Source organism: Nyctereutes procyonoides, unplaced genomic scaffold (assembly GCF_905146905.1).
Source record: "Nyctereutes procyonoides isolate TBG_1078 unplaced genomic scaffold, NYPRO_anot_genome, whole genome shotgun sequence".
In the NCBI taxonomy this organism is placed as follows: domain Eukaryota; kingdom Metazoa; phylum Chordata; class Mammalia; order Carnivora; family Canidae; genus Nyctereutes; species Nyctereutes procyonoides.
The window spans coordinates 29,643,691-29,670,981 of record NW_026575052.1 but is presented as its reverse complement, the minus strand read 5'-3'; the positions used below and the strand labels follow the sequence as shown (position 1 = coordinate 29,670,981).

General features: G+C 40.4%; 1 protein-coding gene and 1 pseudogene across 2 annotated transcripts in view; one reads left to right on the top strand and one right to left on the bottom strand.

Moving 5' to 3' along the window:
* Positions 1 to 2,940: 2,940 nt before the first annotated feature.
* Positions 2,941 to 27,291, top strand: part of FCHO2 (FCH and mu domain containing endocytic adaptor 2) — a 115,871-nt gene continuing 91,520 nt past the window's right edge. The window contains exons 1-2 of one of the 2 annotated variants that reach the window (XM_055331364.1): positions 2,941 to 3,054; positions 17,908 to 17,999. In XM_055331364.1, the coding sequence (XP_055187339.1) occupies positions 3,022 to 3,054; positions 17,908 to 17,999 (125 nt within the window). In that variant the 5' untranslated portion in view covers positions 2,941 to 3,021. Of the gene's footprint in view, positions 3,055 to 13,632; positions 13,884 to 17,907; positions 18,000 to 27,291 lie in introns of those variants that run through there. The other variant, XM_055331363.1, reaches the window with a different exon arrangement.
* On the bottom strand, positions 19,342 to 20,830 carry LOC129513432 (protein farnesyltransferase/geranylgeranyltransferase type-1 subunit alpha-like; annotated as a pseudogene).

Here is a 27,291-nt window from a genome sequence, read left to right as displayed (position 1 = left end):
GCCATTTTTTATAAAGCTCTAAGACCTAGCACCAAGGGTATGAGTAAAAGAATGGAGTCACTGCATAATCAAAATATCATCCACCGTGACATTTCTATGATAGGTGCAGTCATTCATCCACTGTTTCACCGCATGTTTATTGAGTGACTATTAAGTACCAGGTGTTATAGGCAGTGAGTGGAACAGTGTTGTTATGTGTGTCAGTTCTTAGTAATTTCAAAATGTGTTTGAATAAGCAAGGGCTAAGTGTGTGGGTCACAAATACCTAATGGCACAAAAGTGAGCCACCCTCTGGTGGCCTTATCTACGCTCTGCCAGAGTGTCTGTGCACCCCAGCAAACCTCACTTGAGAGAACAGAATGAGCAGGACACAACTCACATTCTTCTTCTACTTGGCTGAAATCTACACCTTAATCAGTGTTTACCCTAAATTCCCACAATTTAAATATCGGGCAATTACAGAATATGGGGTTTCAGCCCTACAGAGTCTTGTAAATCCCCAAAGTACATGGAATACTGGTCTTTCTGGTAACCCCGCCTCTGATATATTGATGAGACCACAGGTACGAGTACAAGTGGAGTGCTCCCTGTGCAGTTATTTGAGTGCCAGGCTAAACTGTCAGTGTTAGAACACTAAAAAAAGGAGAGTCTGTGCAAAACAGTACTTTTTTTTTTTTTTTTATTTATGATAGTCACACACACACAGAGAGAGAGAGAGGCAGAGACACAGGCAGAGGGAGAAGCAGGCTCCATGCACCGGGAGCCTGACGTGGGATTCGATCCCGGGTCTCCAGGATCTCGCCCTGGGCCAAAGGCAGGCGCCAAACCGATGCGCCACCCAGGGATCCCAAAACAGTACTTTGTTATGCAAGAATCTATTGCATTCCTGCTGGGGGGAAAAATTGGACGAGTTAACTTGCTTAAGCACTTCTGCTGCTCAGACACCGCTGACCCTCAAGGAGCCTGTCCCTGATGTGGGCAGCTCTCCCACCCACCGCTCTCTCTGCACTTGGAGTTACACCTTTTGTTCTGAAGACAGAGGTCAAAAAAAAAAAAAAAATGAAGACAGAGGTCAATACCTATGAAGAAGTCTTTCCCAGGGGCCTGACTGGGGTTGGTCATGGGAGAGGGTACATGCAGTTATGGGCCAGAGTTCAGCCTCAGATCTGGTTCTATCTGAGACATCTGTCTTTTTTTTTTTTTTTTTTTAAATAAATTAATGTGTTTGTAACATGTGAGGTCCTGTAAGCGTGAGTCTAGGATAAGGCTTCTCCTCCCTACGTCTCAGCTGGGTAGTGCCTCGTGATACTAGGATTTTAATGCCAACCTTATTTGCAGAGAGATCTAGATGGCTGTATTTTTTTAAGTTTTTTTTTTTTTCAGGATGAAGAAAGCGCTAGACTAATGGTTCAGAGAACTGTAGCAGATTGAGCCTTCCCCCCACACTTGGTGTAAATGACAGTGTTATGAAGACTTTTTAAAGAAAAGGAAGTATCAAGCATACACAAAGGGAGTGTAGTACTGTACCCAGGTTTCCATAACCCAGCTCCCAACAATCACTAGCTCATAGTCAGTCCTGCCATGCCCCTACTCATTGTTCCTTTTCCCCGGGGGGGTTATTTTAAAGCAAATTGTTACAGCCTATATATTTCTAAAAGACATTCTTTTTTTTTTTTCTCTAAAAGATATTAAGGACGGCCCTGGTGGCTCAGAGGTTTAGCATGTGCCTTCAGCCTAGGGCCTGATCTTGGAATCCCGGGATCGAGTCCCACATCAGGCTCCCTACATGGAATCTGCTTCTCTCTCTGCCTCTCTTTTTCTGTGTGTCTCATGAATAAATAAATAAAATCTTTAAAAAAAAAAAGATATTTTTAAGAAAAGGAAAAAAAATCACAACACCAGTATCCACTTACTCCCCATTCAACAAACCCTTTACAGCCCCATGCACGTGCGAGGCACTGTGTGGTTTTTGCTTTTGAGGACCAAAATCATTTTCCCCAAGAAGCAAACGCTCATTCCGTTTGGAGTCACGAGACCTGAGCAGGCGCGACGAGCGAGCGTGTCGGGGGAGCCGCCCCGAGTGTGCGCGCGTCGGAGGCTCGGGGCTCGGTTGCAAGCGCTGCAGACTGCGCATTGAGCTGAGCTGCTGGCCGCGACCTTGAGGCCGGTCTCTACGGGGACTGAACATTGTCCCCCGCTCCCAACCTCTGGAAAAGTGAGCGGGGGGTTTCCTTTACGTTGTGCCAGGATGTGTCTGTTTTTCCAAAATGTACAAGTCGCCACGAGAGCTAGGGGCTTCAACGAACAAGCCCTGGAAAAGACTATTTTATTATTTTATTTATTTTTTATTTTATTTTGTTTTAATTTAACTTAATTTTTATTTTTGTTTATCTTATTTATATTTAATTATTTTATTTATTTTTATTTGTATTTAGATTTCTTTTATTATCTTATTTATTTTTATTTTATTTATATTTATTTATATATTTATATTTCTTTTATTTTATTTATTTTTATATTTTAATTTTAATTTTAATTTTGTTTCCCAAGGCGCCGGGTCCGGGAGGGCGGTCCCGGGGTGGGTCCCGCCGCGCGGCCGGGCCTGGGCCTGGGCCTGCGCGTGCCCGGGGCGCGGGGCTGGGGCCCGGGGCCCTGGGGGCGCGCCCCTCGTCGTCCGGAGCGTCGCCCCGAGCTGAGCCGGGCTCCCCGGGCCCCCCCCGCCGCCGCCCGGCCGTCCCGCGGCAGCCCCGGGCCTGCGCGCGCCGCCGTGACCCCGCCGCTCCGGGGGCCCGGGGCGACCCCGCCCGGGCGCGGCCGCGGGGCGCATGCGCAGCGCGGCCCGGCCCCGGCGCGCCCGCCGCGGCCGCTAGGTGGCGCATGCGCCCTGGAGGGTGCGGGTGCGGGCCGGCGTCCGGGAGGCCGGCGGCGGCGGGGGAGGCGGGGGCGCCCGGGGGCCGGGCCCGTGTTTACCCGGCGGCGGGCGGGCGCGGACGCGGAGCCTGGCGCGGCGGCGGCGGCGGGATGGTCATGGCGCGTTTCGTCGAGGATTTCTGGGTAAGGCCGGGGGTTGGGGGCGCTGAGCCTCCCGCGCCGGGCGGCGGCCTGCGGGCGGCGGGGGGGCTCCGCGGGCGGGCGGGTCCTCGCGCCGCCGCCGCCGCCCCGGGCCCCGCGGACCCCCTCCCCCCCACCCCCCGGGCGGCGGCTGTCAGCGCGGCCCCGAGCCCGCCCGTGGCCAGGAAGCCGGGACAAAGCGGGGGGCGGGGGCTCGGGGGGCTCCGGGGGGCGGGGCGGGGGCTCCGCGGGCTCCCCTCCCCCTCCCCACCTCCCCGCCCCCCGCCCGGCCCGCGCTTCCTCCCCGCCTCGCCGCCCGGGACTTGGCCTCGGGGCCTGTTGACAAAGCGCAGGACGCGGCGGGTCGGGCCGGGCTCCGGGCTCCGGGCTCCTGCGCGGGCGGCCCCGACCCCCCGTGACCCCCCGTGACCCCCCGCGACCCCGCCCCCCCGCGCCCGCCGCTCCTCGCGGGGGTGAAGGACCCTTCGGGGACCGGACCGCGCACTCCCCGCCGACCCCCGTCCGCGCGCGGTCGGCCGCTGGTCCACAATCTTTTATTTTCTCCCCGCCCCCGCCCCCCCCCGCAAGGGGCACAAATAGGAGACACGAGGTTTTTGTTTTTTGTTTTTTTGAAGAAAACAGCTATGTGGGGCCGCCCCGGGGCTCAACGGGGGAGCGCCTGCCTTCGGCCCAGGGCGGGACCGCGGGGTCCTGGGATCGAGTTCCGCGTCGGGCTCCCCGCATGGAGCCTGCTTCTCCCTCGGCCTCTCTCTCTCTCTCTCTCTCTCTCTCTCTCGTCTCATGAATAAATAAATACAATATTTTATTAAAAAAGTCATACAAACTTGGACACCTGCGGGGCTCACCGTTGGGCACCTGCCTTGGGCCCAGGGCATGATCCTGGAGACCCCGGATCGAGTCCCCTCTCGGGCTCCCTGCAGGGAGCCTGCTCCTCTCTCTGCCTGGGTCTCTGCCTCTCTCTGTGTGTCTCTCATGAATAAGTAAATAAAATCTTAAATAAAAATGAACAGCTTTGTTAAGCCACGGTTCACGCACTATATAGTACACACTCATTTAAGCATACAGCTTAGGGGTCTGTCTGCGTTCCTTTGCATGCATCCCTGCGGGGCCGTTGTAGAACAGGGTCATCAGCAAAGAATCCCTGTACCACCAGCAGCCGTGACCCCTGTCGCCCCTAGGTCAGCCTAGGCCGGTTAGGCATCTGCAGGCTCCCGCCCCTATAGTCCTGTGTCTGCGGGTCTTGCGGCCTGAGTGGGATCGTCTGCGTTGCGCTTTGCATGGGCTTCCTTCCCTTAGCATGTTTCCCCGGCTAATCCCTGAGGTGCGTGCATCAGCGCTTAATTACATTTTATGGCCGAACCTGCCACTGTCCTATCTACTCATGAGTGACGGACGGTTTGGTGGGTCCCACTTTTTGGCTATCGTGAGTAATACCGCTGTGAACATTTTTTGTACAAGTCGTTGTGGGGAAGTATGTTTTCATTTCTTTTGGGAATGGAATTGCCGGGTCATATTGTTACTCTTTAACGTTTTGAAAAACTGAACTTTCCCAAAGTGACTGTCTGGTGTACCGTCCCACTGGCAATGTCTGATGTTCCAATTTTTCTACATCCTGGTCAATCCTTGTTATCGGTCTTTTTTATTACAGTGGGTGGGTGTGAAGTATTATCTCATTGTGCGTTTTTTTTTTTTAAGATTTTATTTATTTATTCATGAGAGACACAGAGAGGCAGAGACACAGCAGAGGGAGAAGCAGGCTCCGTGCAGGGAGCCGGATGCGGGACTCGATCCCAGGACCCAGGGTCACGACCTGGGCTGAGGGCAGGTGCTCAACCACTGAGCCACCCAGGCGTCCCTCATTGCGGGTTTGATTTCCGTTTCTCTGATGGCTGATGTTAAGCACCTGTTCATGTGCTTATTTATATATTTTCTTTGGAGAAATACCTTTTTAGATTCACTGCCCATTTTTAGATTAGGTTATTTGTTATTTGGAGATAACAAATAAATACCTATAAAATTAGGTATTATTTGGAGAAATACCTTTTTAGATTCACTGCCCATTTTTAGATTAGGTTATTTGTTTTTATTACTGAATTGTAACAGGCTTTTTTTTTTTTTAATTCTGGGTAGTCTTTTAAAAGATATATAATTTTGTAAACATTCTCTCCTGTTTTGTGGGCTGTTGTTTTCATTCTCTTGATGGTGTCCGTATAAAAATATATTTCTTATATTTATTTTGTTTTTAAAAATTATTTTTAATTGAAGTATACTTGACACACAATGTAGTCTCAGGTGAATGATATTCCACAATTACATATATTATGAAATGTTCACCAGTGTGCCATTACTGTCTTACACTATTATAGTATTAGTGACTCTATTCCTATGCTTGTACTTTTCATCTTCATGACTTACTTATAATAGTATGTTTGAACCTCTTAACCGCCTATTTCACCTATCTCCATCCCCTCCTCCCCTGGCAGCCACTACTTTTTTCTCTATATTTGTGAATGTTTCTGTTTTTTTTTTGTTGTTGTTTTTCATTTGTTTTGTTTTTTTAGAGTCCATATATAAGTGAAATAATGGTATTTGTCTTTCTCTGACTTGTTTGTCTTAGGATAATACACTCTAGGTCCATCCATGTCAGATGGCAAGATTTCATTCTTCTTTATGGCTGAGTAATAGTCCATTGTGTATGTATACATCTCCTTTATTCATCCATGGATGGACACTTAGGTTGCTTTCACATCTTGGGTATTGTAAATAATGCTGCAGTGAACACAGGGGTTCATAAATCTTTTTGAATTCATGTTTTCGTTTTCTTCAAGCACATACCCAGAGGGGGAATTATTGGATTGTATGATACTTCTATTTTTGATTTTTTGAGGAACCTTCACGTTATTTTCCATAGTGGTCGCGTGAATTTACATTCCCACCAACAGTGTGCGACTGTTCCCTCTTCTCCACAACCTTGCCGACACTTGTTACTTCTTTTTGATAGTAGCCATTCCAACTGGTGTGACGTAACTTGATATTCTCCTTTGACGCATCGGTTTTTAATTTTGATGGAGTCTAGTTTATTACTTATGCTTTTGTTTTATTAAGAAGTTTGTCCTAACCCATGGCCACAGAGATTTACTTGTTTTCTTCTATGGGTTTTATAGTTTTAGCTCTTCTGTTTAGGCCTAGGATCCATTTGAAGTCAGTATTTGTGTGTGGTGCCAGAAGGAGGTTCAGCTTCATTCTTTTGCGTGGATATCTGGTCTCAGTACCTTTGTTGAAAGGCTCTTCCTTTCTCTGTTAAAAAATCTTGGCACTCTTGTCGAAAATCAGTTGGCCATATGTTTATGGGTTTACTCCTTAATTTTCAGTTGTATTTCATTGTCTATCCTTAACACTGTTTTGATTACCATGGCTTTGCAGTAAGTTTGGAATCAGGAAGTGAGAGTCTTCCAGCTTTGGTTGTCTTTTTCAAGATTTTTTTTGCCTATTCTTGGATCCCTTTCGTTTCTGTGTGAATTTTAGGTTTAGTCTGTCAACCTAATTAATTAGTTCATATATAACCTATCAATTTCAGACTTTAGGTTTTATTTTATTTATTTATTTTTTTTATTTATGATAGTCACACACACAGAGAGAGAGAGAGAGGCAGAGACACAGGCAGAGGGAGAAGCAGGCCTCATGCACCGGGAGCCCGACGTGGGATTCGATCCTGGGTCTCCAGGATCGCGCCCTGGGCCAAAGGCAGGCGCCAAACCGCTGCGCCACCCAGGGATCCCAGACTTTAGGTTTTAGGCAACTTATAATACTATTATGAGGATTTAAAATTGGCATCCCAAAATGTTTTCTTTTTAAAAAAAGTTGATTTAAGTAGTCTCTATACCACCCCGCCGCCCCGAACCAGCATGCTCTTGTGACTAAGCCAGCCAGCTGCCTCTTGCACGTTTTTTGATGGATGAAAGTGTTTTTGAAGCTTTCTAATAACTTAATTCCAAAATGTATATTAAGATTTTTTTTAAAAATTGAAGTATAGTTTACTACAAATTGTACAGTAACATTTTAAAGTTCTCTTTTGTCTCAGTTAATTGAGCTTTGAACATAGCCTCGTCTATTGTTTTTGGCTATTATGAGTAATGCTTTCTATGAACATTCTTTGTACTAGTTTTTGGGTGCCCCTTGTTTGTCCCTCTTAAGGGACAGACAGGACTAAATTTGGATATCTGAAATCTGGAGAGAATTCCCAGTCTAATTTGTTTTTGTCTTTGCCTTCACTTTCTCACTATTGAATACAGTTAAAATAGATTGCATTTTATTTACTTCCAAGCCTGGAATTGGGACTGAAAGCTCTAAATTGGAGCTTTATAAAAAGTTCCAAAGGAGGACTAAATGAACTAGGAAAGACTAGGAACAGGAACTAAATAACTTCTGAGAATCTGATAGTTGTCTAAGACAACTTAAAAATTTACATATTTTAGGATCATTTATAACTTCTTGAAACAGAGAAATTACAATATTAATTTCACTTTTCTCCCCTAATATTTAAAGTGGCACTGCCAAAACAAATAAAGCTTGTCAAAGTGAGGTAATGGGAAACTTTTAAGTTTCTAACCAAACAACCTATTAATTGTTGTTTTCCCCGCGTATAGAAAGACAAACTTTTGTTGTGGTGTTTGTTAGAGGAAAGTTTGAATCATGCAAACTATTTTCAAGTCCTTTTGAAAGTAGCACATCCTGCCTTTTTCTTTAAAGTGTAATTTTTCTTAACTAAAACAGTATGCTGTGTTACAAATTACTTAATATTATACTTTAAAGAGAAAAATGTATTTAAAACTTCCCACAGAACAGGTGTTTTGTTGCTGATAAGTCATTTTTTTGCCACAAAGTATAGTGCCTTTGATAATCGAGTTGAAAATGTTCTTCTTTTCCATTAACATTGGTTAGCAAAATTAATTTTGATAGCAGAAATCCACACTATTGCCTTATTAATATTTAAAAACAGTTGTTAGTCCTCCAAAAGATGATGTAACTTTAAAAAGATATTTACAGGTACAGCAAGGAAGTGTCTCTTATACTGGTTCTTTCTCAGAGTAGGATACTAATTTATAATGTTCTTGATTGTCTGTGTCAACATTGCACTATACTAATTAGAATGGCTTTATATATGTATATTTTTTAAGATGTTGTTTATTTATTCATGACAGACACACAGAGAGAGGCAGAGACACAGGCACAGGGAGAAGCAGGCTCCCTGCCGGGAACCCGACGCGGGACTCGATCCTGGGACCCCAGGATCACATCTGGAGCCGAAGGCAGATGCTCAACTGCTGAGCTGCCCAGGCATCCCTAAGATGGCTTTATATTTTTATATAAACCCAGATTATTTAATTGAAGAGTTAAATTTTTTTAAAATTTGCCTTTTTAAATTCCAGTATAATTAACATACAATGTTATATTAGTTCCAGGTGTACAATATAGTGATTCAGTAATTCTGTACATTACTCAGTGCTTACCATGGTTAAGTATGCTCTTTATCCCCAATCACCTATTTCCCCCATTCCCAAACTCAACTCCCCTCTGGTAACCATCAGTTTATTCTCTATAATTCAGAGTCCGTTTTTTGGTTTGTCTCTTTTTTTCTTTGTCTTGTTTCTTAAATTCCAGATATAAGTGAAATCATATTGTATTTGTCTTTGAGTTATTTCACTTGGCATTATTAGCCTCTGTAGATCCCTCCACATTGTTATACGTGGCAAGGTTTCATTCTTTTTTATGGCTGAGTAATATTCCATTGTGTGTGTGTGTGTGTGTGTGTGTGTGTGTGTGTGTACACTACATTTTTTATATATTCATCTGTATAGATGGACCTTTGAGTTCCTTATGTATTTTAGCTATTATAAATAATGCTGCAGTAAACATACGGCTGCATATATCTTTTTGAATTAGTGTTTTTGTATTCTTTGGGTAAATACCCAGTAGTGGAATTGTTGGACCATACAGTAATTCCTTTTTAGTTTTTTGAGGAATCTCTGTACAGTTTTCCACAGTGGCTGCACCAGATTGCATTCCCATCAACAATGCATGAGGGTTCCTTTCTCTCCACATGTTTGCCAACACTTATTTCTTGTGTTTTTGATTTTAGCCATTCAGAAGGGTGTGAGGTGATAACTCATTGTGTGTGTGTGTTTTTAAGATTTTATTTATTTGAGCGAGAGAGGGCGAGCATGAGCAGGGGGAGGGGCAGAAGGTGAGGGTGCCCAAGCACTGCCTAAGCACCTGAAGCCTTTCGCAGGGCTCTCAATCCCAGGACACTGAGACCATGACCTGAGCGGAAATCAGGAGTCAGACGCTCAACTGACTGAGCCACCCAGGCACCTCTCTCTTGGTTTTGATCTTCATTTCCCTTATGATGAGTGGTGATGAGCATTTTTTCGTGTGTCTGTGGCCGTCTGTATATTTCTCTGGAGAACTATGTCTTCTATGTATTTGTGTTTTTGGTGTGGAGTTCTAGAAGTTCTTTATGTATTTTGGGTACTAACTCTAAATTTTTTTTTAAGGAATGGATTTCATTGGTGATAATTTTTTTTTAAAGATTTTATTTATTCATGAGGGACACACACACAGATAGGCAGAGACACAGGCAGAGGGAGAAGCAGGCTCCCTGCAGGGAGCCCGCTGAGGGACTCGATCCCGGGACCCCGGGGTCACGCCCTGGGTCGAAGGCAGATGCTCAATCGCTGAGCCACCCAGATGCCCTGGTGATAATTATTTGAAGGGAAAAAAAATACAATGTAGCTGATTTAAATAACTTATAAATCTCATTTTGCATAGTAGTCCTTATCTCTATAAAATATGAAGCATTCTCCCAAAGACTTCAAGTATTCTTTAGCATATATCACATTGTATTGAACTGACATTTTTAGTTTAGGTGACCTTTTCCAAAGATTATTTCCAGTCAGCACATCAAGAATGAAATAATTAGGGGCACTTGGGCTTAGTGGTTGAATGTCTGCCTTCAGCTCAGGGCGTGACCCCAGGGTCTAGGGATCGAGTCCCGTGTCGGGCTCCCTGCAGGAAGCCTGCTTCTCCCTCTGCCTGTGTCTCTGCCTCTCTCTCTCTGTGTCTCTCAGGAATTAATAAATACAGTCTTTAAAAAAAAAGAATGAAATAATTATCTTGGGTGTTTTTTATCCTGAAGTACTTCTGTGTTTCTTGTCCTTATTTTTTTAATTGTTTAACCAGTGCAGAAGTCTCTTTCCAGTCTGTTGATTTCACTGGTATTGTCATGTTTTACTTCTAAATAAATTTGGAGCACTTGGTTATATACCCAAAAGTTGATCTATTATTTACATGGATAAATTGAGAGGATTAAAATTTTTTTAAAGCGTGGAATTGCTAGTAATAGGACTTTGGAATGTGGAACATTATATTTTTGCTTGATTTTTTTTTTTTTTAAAGATTTTTATTTTTTTGAGAGAGAGAGAGATCACAAGCAACGGGGAAGGGCAGAGGGAGAAGCAGGCTTCCCACTAAGCGGAGAGCCCTATGCAGGGCTGTATCCCAGGGCCCTGGGATCATGACCTGAGCAGAAGGTAGAGGTTTAATGGACTGAGCCACCCAGGTGTACCCTTTGCTTGATTTTCTCAATCTAAATTTAGTATTCTAGATGAGAGACTTAAATGCATACACACACATATTCATGGGGATATATCCATATGCAAATTTAAATATATATATTTTTAGAAAATTAGTTGTGATTATAGAAACCCAGAATATAGACTTTTTTTTTTATTACTTGAAAATTTCAAGTACTGCTTATTATATCCCATTGGGTGGTCTGCTGAAATTTAAAAAGTCTATGAGTATGTATATTTACATATACATTAATTAACAGATTTGCAAAATTTACATGGTTCAGTATTCAAAAAGTGCCTAGGGAATACAGTATAAAATCCTTTTTTATTTTTATTTTTTTGTACCCCAGCCATTAAGATCTCCATCAAGGCCATAACTGTTACCAATTTCTTATATAGCTTTCCAGAGATGATCTCTGCATACACAAGCAAATTATATAAACTAAATGAAAATGTGATCTTGTATAATTGTTAGCCAGTTAGCCATGCCCAAATTATTTTCAGTTGCAACAAGCTAGGAACATTCAAACTACCACATTCATCTAAGTTGATTCAAGTAGACTTGACAGGTAGACATTATAAATCATAGTCTTTTAGATGGCAATAAATTTTATTGTGAGGTCCTTAAAATTTTCAGGGAGTGGAATGGTGGTTTGTTTTGTATTTTTGCCTTACCTGTAGGAGAAATTTGAAAGTGAGAAATTGATACCGATTGAGTCTGCTTAAGTTCAACTTGGGGGAAAGACTTTAACATTGACATGGAACGGATAAAAATTTGCTGTCTGGATTCTTTTCTACCCTATGCACTAAATCTTGAATGCTCTAATCCTTTCAGAACTACTTAAATTATTTAGGCAAAGGCATAGGAGAAGGTATTCTTCATATTGTCCTGTACATTTGGTTAGCATAACTCTTTGGAAGTACTTTTTTTAGTCCATTTTTTTTTTGAGATTATCCTTCCTGGTTTTACAATTCTAAAACATTTAACAGAAGCACCCTAAGAAATCCATATAGAAATATGGTGCCATGGAGATGTAGAGGGAATGAGTTTGGTTTTTCTAGTTTATCTAGTGTGGAAAAATGAAAGAATACTAGAGTTGGAAGAATGTAGCAATTGGTCCACAGAGATGAGCATAAACTGGTCAGATGTGGGTGATAAACGAAAACAGTCCAACAGCAACTGAGACCTAAAATGGTAACTGTTGGTGAAGTTGCTAGAGGATTTTGCTGGTGGTCGGATTCAGAGGATTAAATTGAGAAGTGATTGGTGGACCGTGTGATGAAGTTAAGACACCCGAGTCCATCAGTTCTATCAGGGACAAGCTCCTTGATGGAACAGCAGAAATAAAGGTCACAGAAGATGTGACAAGCATGTTTGGTTGCCTGTAGGGAAAAGATAGGAAGGTGCGGCGTTAAGTACAGCAAATTGGTGATGCTGGACCTTAATCCTAAGAAGTATTAGTTTTTAATTGTTTGAAATGAGCCAGTGAAGATGGTTTTCCTATTTAATTATAACCATTGTTATGTGATAGGTAGAGCATAGAAGAGTACAGAAGAAAATTAAAATTATATATAGCTTTTCCATGTGTCCTCTAAGATCTTTAGAAATACAAGATTCACAGTGTGTTCTGCTGTATTTTTCTAAAGCTTGGTATTTTCAAATGATATTACCATCAAGCATTTTTGTCATATGATTAAGTATTTTTTGAAAATATTTTGCAGTGACTTGCATTGGTTTCCATGGAATGAAGTGGTAATTTTTAAAACTATGCCCTTTTTGAATATTTAGGTTATTTTCAGTTTTTTTTCATTTATGAATTAGGAGGAGATTTAACTATTATGAACAAGCTGTCAGTTTAAGAAGGTAGTCTTTGACTTTTAATGCACAGATTGAAGAGTTTTGGAGAAAGCTGATGTTGTATTTATTTTTTTTCCATTTTGAGATTAATGAACATTCATTATAGAATATTACAGAAAATTTAAAAGTTATGAAACAAATTATCTCCTAACTCTTTGCTTCTGCTATTTTTGTTGAATCCATATCAATCTATTTGATGGCTTAAAGGATTTAACTAACTGAAGAGATTAGAGAATATATCTGAGAGGTTAGAAAATATAGTAAGATTTCTTCCCATTAGTCAACCGACAAATGTGTTTGAGTGACTTTTGTACCTGTATCAAGTAGTTCTGACTGCTGAGCAGTGCTCATTTTACATCTTTAAGTATTGTTTTCTGCTTTAAAAACATCTTGCCAATGGTTCTGTAGTATAGTTTTGATGATCATGTATGAAAATTTCAATGTATAAATAGAAGGTTGACAAGAAGAGATTGTAACTTGTGGTTAAATGTGCTATTCGCTTATAGAAAAACTGCTTACATAAGAGCTAGAGCAAAAGGAAAATGTAGAGTGGTAGGAAGTGATGATATTTATTTATTACCTTTGAGGCGGTTTGAGGTTGAGAGGAAGGTTAGGCATGTTATTTGCTGTTCACATGACACCACCTTCTGACTCTTTGATCCCCTTCCAAAAATTCTTTTAAAAATTTAAAAAGGAGGGGTGCCTGGGTGGCTCAGTCAGGTAAGCGTCTGACTTCAGCTCCGGTCCTGGGATGGAGCCCTGCATTGGGCTCCCTGCTCAGCAGAGAATCTGCTTCTTCCTCTGCCCCTCTCTCTTTGATCTTTCTTGTTCTTACTGTCTCTCAAATAAAATCTTTAAAATTTTTTTTTCAAAAGAACAAGGTAAAAATCAACTTTTCAGTTTTGGTCTGATTGTATAGTCTACCCTATGCTCTGCCTGTTTTTCAGATCTTGGAATCATCAAAAGTGAACGATATCTAGGCTTTTTTTTTTTTTTTTAAGATTTTATTATTTATTCATGAGAGAGACAGAGAGGCAGAGACACAGGCAGAGGGAGAAGCAGGCTCCCTGCAGGGATCCCGACGTGACGTGGGGACCTGGGGACTCGATCCCGGAACTCCGGGATCACGCCCTGAGCCAAGGGGAGATGCTCAACCACTGAGTCACCCAAGTGCACCTCAGGCTTTTTGTTTTTAGTATTTAGTTTACTGTTGCTCTTAAAAACTTCTTTGAAGGAGAAGTTCCAGGCCATTAGCCAAACTTGCTGGGATTTATAGCTTTGTGCTTTTCCACTATTACTATTCATGGATCTTAAAAACCGAGGTATGTTATATCTAGATTTTTTTCACAGTTTTGTTAATAGAGGTGCATTTTTTCTTCAAGTGAAAAGATATTGGGTTGTATTTTATATTTATTTTAAAAAGATTTAAGTATAAAGGGATGTTATAAAATCAACCAGAAGAAGATACCTTTGAGTTTCCAAAATAGGTATGATGATGTATTCAGACTTTTTAACTTGAAATTTCAAATATGTCTTACTTGTGGATTCTAAATTACAGTAGAAAAAAAATCTGAATGTTTCCAATGACTTTGTGACCTTACTTATAACTTAATTATCTTTTTAGCTAAATTTCAGTTTAATTGATAATTCTAATGCAAAACTATGCATAGTGTGATCTCATTTTCATAATAAAAAGTTAACATGTTACTATATGTATGGGAAAAGGAATATGGATTGATAAACATCAAATTGTTAAGTGTAGTCAAATTAGAGTGGTAAGTATGGGAAACAATACATCCTGAGAAGTTTGTGGTTTTTCTTTTTTTAAAAAAATATTTTATTTATTTGAGGGAACGAGAGACTGAGAGAGAGTGAGTGAGTACATGAGCAGCAGGAGGGGTGAAGGGAGAGGGAAAAGCAGACTCCTGGTTGAGCAGGGAGCCCCAGGTGGGGCTCAGTCCCAGGACCCCGGGTTCATGACGTGAGCTGAAGGCAGATGCTTAACCGACTGAGCCACCCAGGCGCCTGAAGTTAGTGTTTTCTTAAAGGACTTGTACAGTTCTGTACTGAACATCTTCAAAGGATGATAAGATTTTTTTTCCTACTTCACATTAGGAATTATTTCAAAGATTTTAAAGACTTGTTTATATCAGATTATAACAAGATTTTGTTTGCCCCAGGCCACAGTCATTGGACTTTTATGTAAGTGTCAATGCTCTTTGCAAAGTGCATTGAGACCAGCCCATAAAAAATCCTATCTTAGTGTAAATCTTCAAAATAATTGTCTTCCTTGTATGAGCAATGGTGTTAATAGCTGCTTTTGTCAGTTAATACTGCAGATTTCTCTGCAAAAGTTTATTGATTGAAATGGATAAAAATACCTGCTTACACCTTTGACAAATTTATTGTGATATATTTTACATGTTATGCAGTTCACTTAAAGTGTACAGTTCAGTGGTTTTGCGTAATAGCGATATTTGCATCCATCATCATAGTCAGTTTTAAAACTTTTTCATTATCTCAAAAAGAAAACCTGTACCTTTTTTCACAACCCCTCTCCCTAGCAACCCACTCATCTACTTTCTATCTCAGCATATTTGCTTATTCTGGACATTTCATATAAATGGAATTCTACAGTATGTGGTCTCTTGTGTCTGACTTCTTTAACTTCGTGAAATGTTTATGATGTTAAGTCTCTCTCATGCATCAGTGTTCGTTTTTATTGCTGAATTATGTTCCATTTTATGGGTATACCCCGTTTTGTCTTTTTAGTTACTGGTTGATGGACATTTAAATTGTTCCTAACAGGGACAGCCTGGGTGGCTCAGCAGTTTAGCACCGCCTTTTTAATCAGTGGAAAAAAGCAAGACACAATTACCATGACAGCCAAAAATAATATAATGTTAGGAACAATTTTTTTTAAAGTTTTTTTTTTTTTGTATTTATTTATTCATGAGAGACAGAGAGGCAGAGACACAGGCAGAGGGAGAAGCAGGCTCCAGGCAGGGAAGCCCGACGTGGTACTCGATCCCGGGTCTCCAGGATCACACCCTGGGCCGAAGGCGGCGCTAAATTGCTGAGCCACCCAGGCTGCCCTGTTAGTGCCTTTTGAGGCAGGCTTCTTCTGTATCACATCCTTATTAGAATGAGTTTTCCTTGTCTTTCCAAATGAAGACCTGAAAGATGGAATAGCTAGTAATGTTTCCTAGGGTGTATTATTGCTGCTGTAGTACTGTTGTATTGTACTAAATAAATAATCCTCATTTCCTTATTGTATTGTATGAAATAAATAATCCTCCAGAACTAATGTGTTCTTTGGATATCTGAAGTTCTCTAATAAAGAGCTTACTCCTGCAAAGACTTCTTAATTTCTGAATATAATTTAACCTTTTCTTAATTGTTTAATGTTTCTGATACTGTAACAGTGAAGCAGAAACACTCAGGACTTTATTGCCTGAATTACTAGATGGTCTCAAAGTTCTTAGGTCCTTTAAAAAAAATATTTTTTTTTCTTTCTCTTGTAAGCCTGGTAAATAGTATTTTTAATAGTCCCTGTGCCTGTTTGAATAGCCCTTTACTCCCACCTTATTTCTAATTTGAATATGCATAATGCATATTGGGAACCCAGGTAGCCTGACTTGTTAGATTTTTTTTTTAAGAAGATTTTTATTTATTTGAGAGAGCACAAGAGCATGAGTGGGTGGTAGAGAAGCAGACTCCCTGCTGAGTAGGGAGCTGGGATGTGGGGCTTTATCCCAGGACCCTGAGATCAGAACCTGAGCTGAAGGCAGATACTTGAACAACTCAGCCACCCAGGTGCCCCCCTGATTGTTAGATTTATGTGCAAATGAGAACTAGTAGATGTCCAGTAAGAATTTTGGGGTGTGAGAGCTTTAGACTTTGATTTTATGGTTTTAGTATTTAGATTAGATTTTTTTTTTTTTTTTTTTTTTAGATTTGATTTTTTTTTTTTTAGGGTTCAGGGCTATACTGGGAATTGGTGGATAGTCTAATTATGTGTAAATTTATGTATTATATTCAAGTAATAAAATTCATCCCTTTGAGGATTCAGGCCCTGTATTATTTTGTCTGCAGCTTTACATACTAATCTGCATGATGATGTATTTTTGTTTGCTTATATAAACTAGTAATAATGGTTACCTCAGAGAATAGTCTTCTTTTGGCTAGGATAAATTTCCATGAAAAACCTACAGATAGAAGAAAAGCAAAGTTAGATAATAAGTTTTTGATCTTAAAAATGAAAAATAGTATGAACCAAATGGATATGTTTGGATTCATTAGTCTGTGTTTTTATGTTGTATTCTTATTGGTAAATAGAAATGGATGTTCAAAATGCTGAGTATATTGTCTATATTATCTTATTACAAATACCACATTTTAATTTATTGTATATATGGCAAAATAATTATTTCTATATTAGTTTACAAATTTGTTAAGGATTCCTTCAACATAACTGGAAGTTCTTAAAATAGGTTTCCTGTTTTTGGTGAACTGTAAAAAAATTAGGTTTCATATTGTGTAATTCTTGCTTATTGTATTGCTATTTCCAACAAATAAATTGAATTCATTATTTTATTTTCATGAAAGAAAAACTACTAATTGTAAAGAGAGTTTAGCTTAGTTTATTAATAGTCTTATTTCATTTATAAAATTGATATTTCTGTCTTCCCTATGACTTACTAATTTAGCATTTATTGGAGAAAATGGCAGTAAAGGTTTTCTAGGATTGTGTAGTGGTCTTGTTCTGTTAATTTCTCATTAGTTGAGGACTAACCAATGACTGTTACTGCTCTTTTGTTAAAATTTTATCTCCTTTCTCACTTCTCAAGTTGTTTAAGTTTACTAAAAGATTTATGTTAGCTATTATAAAGCATTTTGTGGTATTGAATGCTTAAGTGACTAATAATAGGCTCTTGTGACTCAGAAGTCAATAATCAGGAATCCCTTAATGTGTATTAAAGGAATTGAAATGGGCTTTGGTCATGTATTTAAAAAGATCTATGGTTATCTTTTCTAAATTATACTGCATGTTATTTTTTTTAAAATTTCAGACCTAATTCCATTAATATAGTCATAAGTGATTATAGAATGTGTTCATGTATGTTTAATGTGTGTATATGTATATATAGTAAATTGTAAACTTTGTCAAACTGTGTAGTATTCCTTTGATACAGTTTAAAGTCATACAATGAGCAACAGTGGTTCAGTTAAAGAGAAGTAGCTCACCTGCATATTAGAATTGCATATTGGTTAGTATAGGGTTATTCTTAAGTCATTTTAATCTTTTTTTGTTGTCATTAAACTAAAAATCTTTTTCAATTTTAGGGGGAAAAAAATAGTGGCTTTGATGTCCTGTACCATAATATGAAACATGGACAGATATCAACAAAAGAACTAGCAGATTTTGTGAGAGAAAGGTATGTATTTTTTAAATAAGTAATTTAACAATTCATCTAGTTAAATTTTAGAATATAAATGAGAAAAAACATTTTTTTTGAGAGAGACAGGGGTGCTTTAGTGGGTACGGGGTTAGGGAGAGAATCTTAAGCAGGCTCCCAGCATGGAGCCAGAGGTGGAACTCAATCCCAAGACCCTGGGATCACAACCTGAGCTAAAATCAAGAATCAGACACTTAGCCAACTGAGCTGTCCAGGATATTTTAGTTAGATCTGGCTTAAAATTATCAAGTACACTCTTGAAAAGTATATTATTATAGTTACATTTTAAAGTAGTGTGGTTATCTGGTGTCTATACATTTACGTGATAGTTCCGAGTAGCATTACTGAACTCCTGGTTTGTATTCACTGTTTGAAAATTTCTACATATTTTTCATTGAATTTACTATTACTAGCAAGGTGATACAATAGAAAAATGGAGGAATTTTGCAGGATAAAATACTCCATTTTATTTTATTTTTTTCAAGTTTTGGGATACATCTATAATTTTATTACAAAAGCATTCTTTTGGCATTAGTTGGTTACAGTGAAAGCAAGATACTGTAAGTGTGGCATAGCAGCTCTAATGTAACAGTTGCGTTCCCTGCTTCCTGAACCCAAATTTAAGTTGCCTTATATCTGTTACATACAAGTTACCTGCATTCATTAATGCTGCAAATAGGGAGGAGCTGATGCTAAGGGATTAGAGTAAATGTTGATAAGACTTTTTTTTTTAAAGATTTTATTTATTTATTTATTCATGAGAGACAGAGAGAGAGAGAGGCAGAGACACAGGCAGAGGGAGAAGCAGGCTCCATGCAGGGAGCCTGATGTGGGACTCCATCCCGGGTCTCCAGGATCAGGCCCTGGGCTAATGGCGGCGCTAAACCGCTGAGCCACCCGGGCTGCCCCTTAATAAGACTTTAAAAGTTCCTTCATGGGAAGGAACTTCCCTCCCTCCCCACAATTTACCTTACTTTGAAATAATCAGTTGCTAGTCTGAATAGCAGCAGCACCCAGGGAGCATCACGCTTAGTTCTTGTTAAAGAGCAATACCTGTGCAATGCATGTTTTACAGCACAGGCAAAGGGAATGATCGCTTTTTTTTTTTAATTTTAATTTTTATTTATTTATGAGAAGCAGGCTCCATGCACCGGGAGCCCGACGTGGGATTTGATCCCGGGTCTCCAGGATCGCGCCCTGGGCCAAAGGCAGGCGCCAAACCGCTGCGCCACCCAGGGATCCCGGGAATGATCGCTTTAAACTCCTGCATTAGAGTCTCTTAAAAAAATAAAAGCATTCCATTGAGTTATTCCAGATGGTGTTATTGCTGTACATTTGTTGGTGGGTTACTCTGTGCTGTGTTTGCTTTGAAGGGATCTTCCAGTATATCTCCAATATTCCTTTCTTATAGAGTCCTTTTCTTTAGCTAGAATTTCACACAACTCTAATGCTTTATTGAGATTGTTCTCCTTGTCACATTAGTTTTCTAGCATGTCTTCATAGATGTCCATGAGAAAGGCAATCAGGTAGGGGGAACTATGACTTGGTTGCAAATCAAATCACTGGTTTAACGATTGGGATATTTGGAAAGACCAGGATCCTGTAAAATCCCTTTCAAATAGTTGCGTGCACTCTCATTATGTGGTATTTGTTTGATCATTTCCAGAGTGTACTGGACTTCCCTCTCCAGCATAGCACTATCATTGTAGCCAGTGGTGTTAGAAATTGTGAAGTAGGGGATCCCTGGGTGGCTCAACGGTTTGGCGCCTGCGTTTGGCCCAGGGTGTGATCCTGGAGTCCTGGGATCGAGTTCCACGTCGGACTCCGTGCGTGGAACCTGCTTCTCTCTCTGACTCTCTCTCCCTCTCTCTGTGTATCTCATGAATGAATAAATAAAATCTTTAAAAAAATTATGAAATATCTTTGGTTTCAGACAGAGTTATTATATCCTCTTTAAGAACCTGGTCTACAGGGGTGCCTCGGTGGCTCAGCAGTTGAGCGTCTGCCTTCAGCTCAGGCCGTGACCCTGGGGTCCTGGGATTGAGTCCCACATCAGGCTCCCCACAGGGAGCCTGCTTCTCCCTCTGCCTGTGTCTTTGCCTCTCTCTGTGTCTCTCATGAATAAGTAAATAAAATCTTAAAAAAAAAAAAAAAAGGAACCTGGTCTATGTACTGCAGATTATCCCAAAGTTTAAATTCCTGGATAACCCATTGTTGATGTTGCCAGGCTTGATAATTCTTTGCATCCTGATAAGAATATCCGCAATAAACTCAAGCTCCTGAGATGGATCTTGTAGCCATTCCATTAATACTCGCCTGTGATGCCAAACTTGATAGTTTTGGGGCTGTTTCTCAATTATTGCAGTGATGTAGTTCATTTCTTCATTTAGGTGCTTTTGAAGTGACTTCAAGAGAACTCTCCGAAAATGCCACACTGTATAATTGGCTGCATTTAACTCAGTAGCATCTCTGCTGACTTTAAAAGCTCGTTCACTTCTTTCATCACACTGCAGAATGATCCGGAAATAATCGTACACATCTCTAAATTTTTCACTATAAATGATCCGGACCATTGGATTGGGGCCATCGTTCTGCGGCACTGTATCTCTATCAGCCCATTCTGTTCTGGGCCTGTACAGGACATAGGTGGGCGAGTCCAGGCTCAGGAACGCGTCGTCCATGGGGGATGCCACTGCTTCTCCCAGCTCAGCTGCATGGCTTCTTCCTGCGGCTGGGGCTGGTACTGGGGCGGCTGGGGCTCCAGCTCTGGCTCCAGCAGGACTTGCTGTCCTGCGCAGCCTCCCTCACCCCCTCTGTAGCCACCATCTGCAAAATATTACCATTTTAAACAAACATCATGAAACATGCTAAAATAATTTGAAAAGCTTAAGGTTTTTGAATTTGTAGTTTAATTATGATTGATTGATTGATTTAGATTTTAAGTGGGCTCCACACCCAATGTGGGGCTTGAACTCACAACCCTGAGATCAAGAGTTGCATGCTCTATCAGCTGAGCCAGGCATGTGCCCCTCTGAGTTTTATTTTAAAGAAGTATAAGTATGTATTTTGAAAATCTGCAAATTTCTAAAATGTGTTGTCTTTAAGACTGAGAATATGGGATGCCTGGATGGCTCAGCAGTTAAGCGCCTGCCTTTGGTTCAGGGCATGATCCTGGAGTCCCGGGATCGAGTCCCACATCGGGCTCCCTGCATGGAGCCTGATTCTCCCTCTGCCTGTGTCTGTGCCTCTCTCTCTCTCTCCCTCTCTGTGTGTCTCATGAATAAATAAAATCTTAAAAAAAAATCTTTAAAAAAAAATCAAGGTAATTTGATTTGAATAAAGCTATTTTGTGGGTAGGCCTGCTTGGTAATTTGGGTTATTTCTAGTTTTTGCTATTACAAGTAACTTTGCTTTGAATATTCTTGCACATGGGTCTTGCCACACATATTTATATTAGGTATATGCCCTAGAGTAGAATTGCCAGGTCATAGAGTTATGTATGTGTAACTGTTGTAGGTAATGCCAAAGAATTTTCCAGGGTGGTTGTACCAGTTTACACCAGCAGCAACCTTGTTTCAGAGTTCTAGTCATTCAATGTCCTCATTGCCACTTGGTATCGCTCGTCTTTTAATTTGAATCATTCTGATAAGTAGTAGTACATGTTTCCCTCACTTTTCAGAGGTTTGTGTTACGTCATTTTGCTCTTAGGAAATATCGACATTAGTGCTTTTTTTTTGCTAACCGGGAAAAATCTGAAGAGGATTTGGGTTTTTGCAAAATACCGAAATGGGAAAATAGCATTTGGCGTTTGTTTTGCAGTGAGCCTTTCTGGAGGCAGTGCACACAATGAAAGTGCCACTGGCAGGCTTCTTCCTTTCCAGCTGTGCTCAGCATCTCAGCATCAAGCTGCTGTAGTTTTGAACTGTGTGAGCATCTGTGCCTTACCTCAGTTTATTTTGTGCATCTGTTAGCAAGATGTGTCCTGCGATATCAGAAAAGCCTAAGAGGGGTATTTTTTGGGTCCAGTAAAGCTCAGAAATTTTTCCATATAAATTAATGGTAATTGCTTCTTTGCTTTATGCCATTTGGCTTTTGAAAGGTTTCATGGGAAGGCTGAACTTAGAGATGGTGAGGGATACCTGTATCTCATTGTGATTTTATTTTATTTAATTAATTTTTTAAAAAGATTTTATTTATTTATTCATAGAGACACAGGAAGAGAGAGAGGCAGAGACACAGGCAGAGGGAGAAGTAGGCTCCATGTAGGGAGCCTGCTCATTGTGATTTTTTACATTTTCTTGATGATAATGAGCTTGAGCATCCTTTCATATGTTTATTGGTCATTTGCATTTTCTGTTTTATGAAGTACCTCTTTATCTCTTTTTTTAATAAAGTATTTGAGAGAGGGAGAGAGAGTGGGCACACACACGCATGCAGTGTGGGAAAGAGCAAGAGGGATAGACTCCTCAAGCAGACTCTCTGCTGAGTGTGGATCCAGTGCAGGGCTGGATCCCAGGATCCATGAGATCATGACCTGAGCTGGAAGTAAGAGTGGGACATTCAACCAACTGAGTCACCCGGACACCCCCCTGTTCATTTCTGGTGTTTTTTTTTTCTTGTTCTCCTCCCCCTCTTTAAAGAATAAATTGAAGGAGCTCTTTATTTTATTTTATTTTTTTTAATTTTTATTTTTTTATTTTAATTTATGATAGTCACAGAGACAGAGAGGCAGAGACACAGGCAGAGGGAGAAGCAGGCTCCATGCATCGGGAGCCCGACGTGGGATTCGATCCCGGGTCTCCAGGATTGCGCCCTGGGCCAAAGGCAGGCGCCAAACCGCTGCGCCACCCAGGGATCCCCTGAAGGAGCTCTTTAGATATTTTGGATGAAAGCAGTTTGTTTGTAAGGTGTTGCAAATTCATTTTTTTTTTTTAAAGATCTTATTTATTCATGAGAGACACAGAGAGAAAGAGAGGGAAAGACTCAGACAGAGGGAGAAGCAGGTTCCATGTAGGGAGCCCGATGTGGGACTTGATCCCAGGTCTCCAGGGTTCCATCCTGGGCCAAAGGTGGTGCCAAACCGCTGAGCCACCTGGGCTGCCCGGTGTTGCAAATTTATATATAAATGTACTTGATTTTTATATATTGACTTTGTGCCCAGCAATCTGTTAGTCTTTGCTTATTCTGACAATTTATCTGTAGATTGTTGGGGATTTTCTGTGTGTATAATCATCTTGTACAAAATGACAGTTTTGTATATCCCTTTCCAGTCCTCATACCTTTTGGTTTTTCTTGACTTACCATATTGGCTAATACCTCAGGTATAATGCTGAATAGAAATGATGATGGCAGGCGTCTGGTCCTGTTCCTAGTCTCATATTTATTTCAGTATTTTTTTTTTAAAGATTTTATTTGTTTATTTGAGAGAAACAGAGCATGAGCAGGAAGAGGTGCAGAGGAGGAGGAAGAAGCAGACTCCCCTCTGAGCAGGGAGCCCAATATGGAGCTCAATCCCAGGATATGGAGATAATGGAGATTCCCATTTGTTTACTGTTTTCTACTTTTTTTTTTTTAAATTATGAATGGTTGTTGACTTTGATCAAATGCTTTTCATGTATCTATTAAGATTTTTTTTCTTTTTTTCCTCCTTGTTAAAAGCTGATTTTTTTTTTTTTTTTTAGGATTTTATTTATTCATAAGAAACAGAGAGAGGTAGAGACACAGGCAGAGGGAGAAATAGGCTCCATGCAGGGAGCCAGACGTGGGACTCGATCCTGGGACCGTGGGATCATGCCCTAAGCCAAAGGCAGACGCTCAACCACCGAGCCACCCAGGCATCTCGTTAAGAACTGTATTACACTGAAGTTTGAATGTTAGACTAACTTCTTATTCCTGTATAAACTCTACTTGGTGGAGATATATTATCATTTTTAAAGATTTTACTTACTCATTAATGAGAGACACACACAGAGAGAGAGAGAGAGAGAGAGAGAGAGAGAGGCAGAGACACAGGCAGAGGGAGAAGCAGGCTCCATGCAGGGAGCCCGACGCGGGACTCGATCCCGGGACTCCAGGATCAGGCCATGAGCTGAAGGCGGTATGAAACTGCTGAGCTAACCGGGCTGCCCTTATATATTATCATTTTTGTATATTAGTGGATCACTTTGCTATTTTATTTAGGATTTTAGCATCTATATTTGTGATAGATAGTGGCCTGAAAAATTCCTTTATCTAACTCTTCTTAGGTTTTGGTATCCAGATTAGTTGGCCTTATACAATGAATTGGGAGTATACTTCATTTTTTTATTCTTTGAAAATATTTGTGGAATACTATAGTTTCTTCTTTATGTATTTCATAGATTTTGCTGGTAGAATCATCTTTCTAGGAATGTTTCAAATTACATACTTAATTTTTCAGTCCTTACAGGATTACTCAGATATTCCAGTTTTTCAATGAGTTTGATAAGTTTTACGTATATACACTTAAAGATTTATTTATTTTAGGGAAAATGTGTCCACACATGAATGAGGGGAGGGATGGAGGGAGAAGGAGAGAAGTGGACTCTCTGCTGAGTGTGTATGTAGGGTGGCTGGCTCCACCATAATCCTGAGACCATGACCTGAGCCAAAATCAAGAGTCTGCTGTTCAACTGACTGAGCCACCTGGGCACCCTGATAAGTTATATTTTTAAGGAATTATTTCATCTACATTTTCTTTCTTTTTTTTAAAGATTTTATTTATTTATTCATGAGAGACACAGAGAGAGAGAGAGGCAGAGACACAGGCAGAGGGAGAAGCAGGCTCCACGGAGGGAGCCCGACGTGGGACTCGATCCCGGGTCTTCAGGATCACGCCCTGGGCTGAAGGCAGGCACTAAAACACTGAGCCACCCAGGCTGCCCTCATCCACATTTAAAAAAAATTTTTTTTTTCATTTTTATTTTAAGTAGGCTACATGCCCAAAATGGGTCTTGAACCCATGACCCTGAGATCAAGAGTTGCATGATCTACTGACTGAGCCAGCCAGGTATCCCTCATCTACATTTTCAGATTTGTTAGAAAAAACTTACTCTTAATGTCCTCTTATGGACTTTTATTTTTATTTATTTTATTTTATTTTTATTTTTTAAAGATTTTATTTATTTATTCATGAGAGACACAGAGAGAGCGAGAGGCAGAGACATAGGCAGAGGGAGAAGCAGGCTCCATACAGGGAGCCTGATGTGGGACTCGGTCCCGGGACTCCAGGATCACGTCCTGGGCCAAAGGCAGGCTCCAAACCGCTGAACCACCCAGGGATCCCCGGACTTTTTTTTTTTTTTTTTTTTTGATCCCCGGACTTTTATTTTTATTTATTTATCTGTCTATTTATTTTTAAGTAGGTTCTGTGCCCAACATGAGGCTTGAAACTCATGACCTTGAGATAGAGAGTTGTGCGCGCTGACTGAACCAGCCAGGTGCTCCCTTTTATGAACTTTATAAATGTGTGCTGGATCTGTACTAGATGTCCCCTTTTCATTCCTTATTTTGGTTATTTGTGCCTTCTCTATATTTTATGATCAGTTTCATTTGTTGCTTGTTGGTTTAATAATTTGTATAAAAATTTTTATAAAAATCTTTTGGCTTTGCTGACCCTTTTTGTATATTTATTTTCTATTTCATTAACTTTCTGTTCCTTATTTCCTTTTACTTTGTGTTCAATTTGCTGTTTTTCTAATTTTGAGACGGATATTTGACAATGATTTTCAGCCTTTTTTCATCTTTCTTTTTTTTTTTTTAGATTTTATTTTTATTTTTTAAAAGATTTTATTTATTCATGAGAGACACACAGGGAGAGGCAGAGACATAGGCAGAGTGAGAAATAGGCTCCAGGCAAGGAGCCCAGTGCAGGACTCGATCCCGGGACTCCAGGATCATGCCCTAGGCCAAAGGCTCAACTGCTGAGCCATCCAGATATCCCAAAGATTTTTATTGTTTTAAGTAATCTCTATACCCAACGTGGGACTCAAACTCACAACCCCGAGATCAAGAGTTGCATACTTCACCAACTGAGCCAGCCAGGCGTCCCAACCTTTTTTCATTTTTTTTTTTTAAGATCTTATCTATTTATTCATGAGAGACACAGAGAGAGAGAGAGAGAGAGGCGGAGACATAGGCAGAGGGAGAAGCAGGCTACATGCAGGGAGCCCGATGCCGGACTCGATCCTGGGTCTTCAGGATCACACCCTGCAGGCGGCGCCAAACCGCTGTGCCACCGGGGCTGCCCCCTTTTTTCATTTTTGATATATTCATTAAAGTCTGTAAATCTCCCTCAAACATTGCTTTGTTGTGCCTCACTAGTTTTGAGTAATAGGATTTTCATTATATTTTGTTTAAAGATATTCTAAGTTTCCTTGTGCTTTTTTTCTTGCCTCTCTGGGTTATTTCGAAGTATATTTCTAAAATTCCAAATATGTGATTTTTAAAGGTATATATTTATGCTTAATTACATGTAGTTAGAGAACATACTCTGTATGAATTCAGTGTTTTGAAATTTGTTGACACTTAGGTTACAGACCAGGATAGAGTCAATTTTGGCAAATACCTGCATGTACCTGAAAAGGCTGTATTTTGCATTTGTTGCCTATATGTATTTAAGTTTGTGCATTCTGTTGTTCAGTTCTAATCTGTCTCTACTGGTTTTTGTTTTATTTTAATCCTACCCATTTTATCGGTTCCCAAGAGAGTTCTATTGAAAATCTTTCATTTTGATTGTGATTTTTCTATTTATCCAGTACTTCTGTCAATTTTTGCTTTTATATATTCAAACCCATGTTAGTAGGTGGATACAGATTCTTTTTTTAAATTGAAGTGTGGTTCACACATATGTTTACATTAGTTTCAGGTATACGACATAGTGATTGGACAGCTGTACATGCTGTGCTCACCACAGTGTAGCTACTGTCTATTACCATACGGTGCTACCACAGTACTTTTGACCCTATTCCCTCTGTATGCTTCATTCATATGACTTACTCATTCCATAAGTGGAAGCCTATATACCCTTTTCCCTCTCCTTAACCCATATTGTCCTTTCCCCCTCATCCCTTCTCTTACCTCTCCTTCGGCAATCGCCAGTTTGTTCTCTGTATCTATAGGTCTGTTTATGTTTTTTTGTGTTGTTTGATCATTTATTTTTTAGATTTCACATAAGTGGAATACTTTATGGTATTTGTCAGACTTATTTCACTTAGTGTAATGGGCCATATTTGGCTGATGGTGCTGTAGGTTG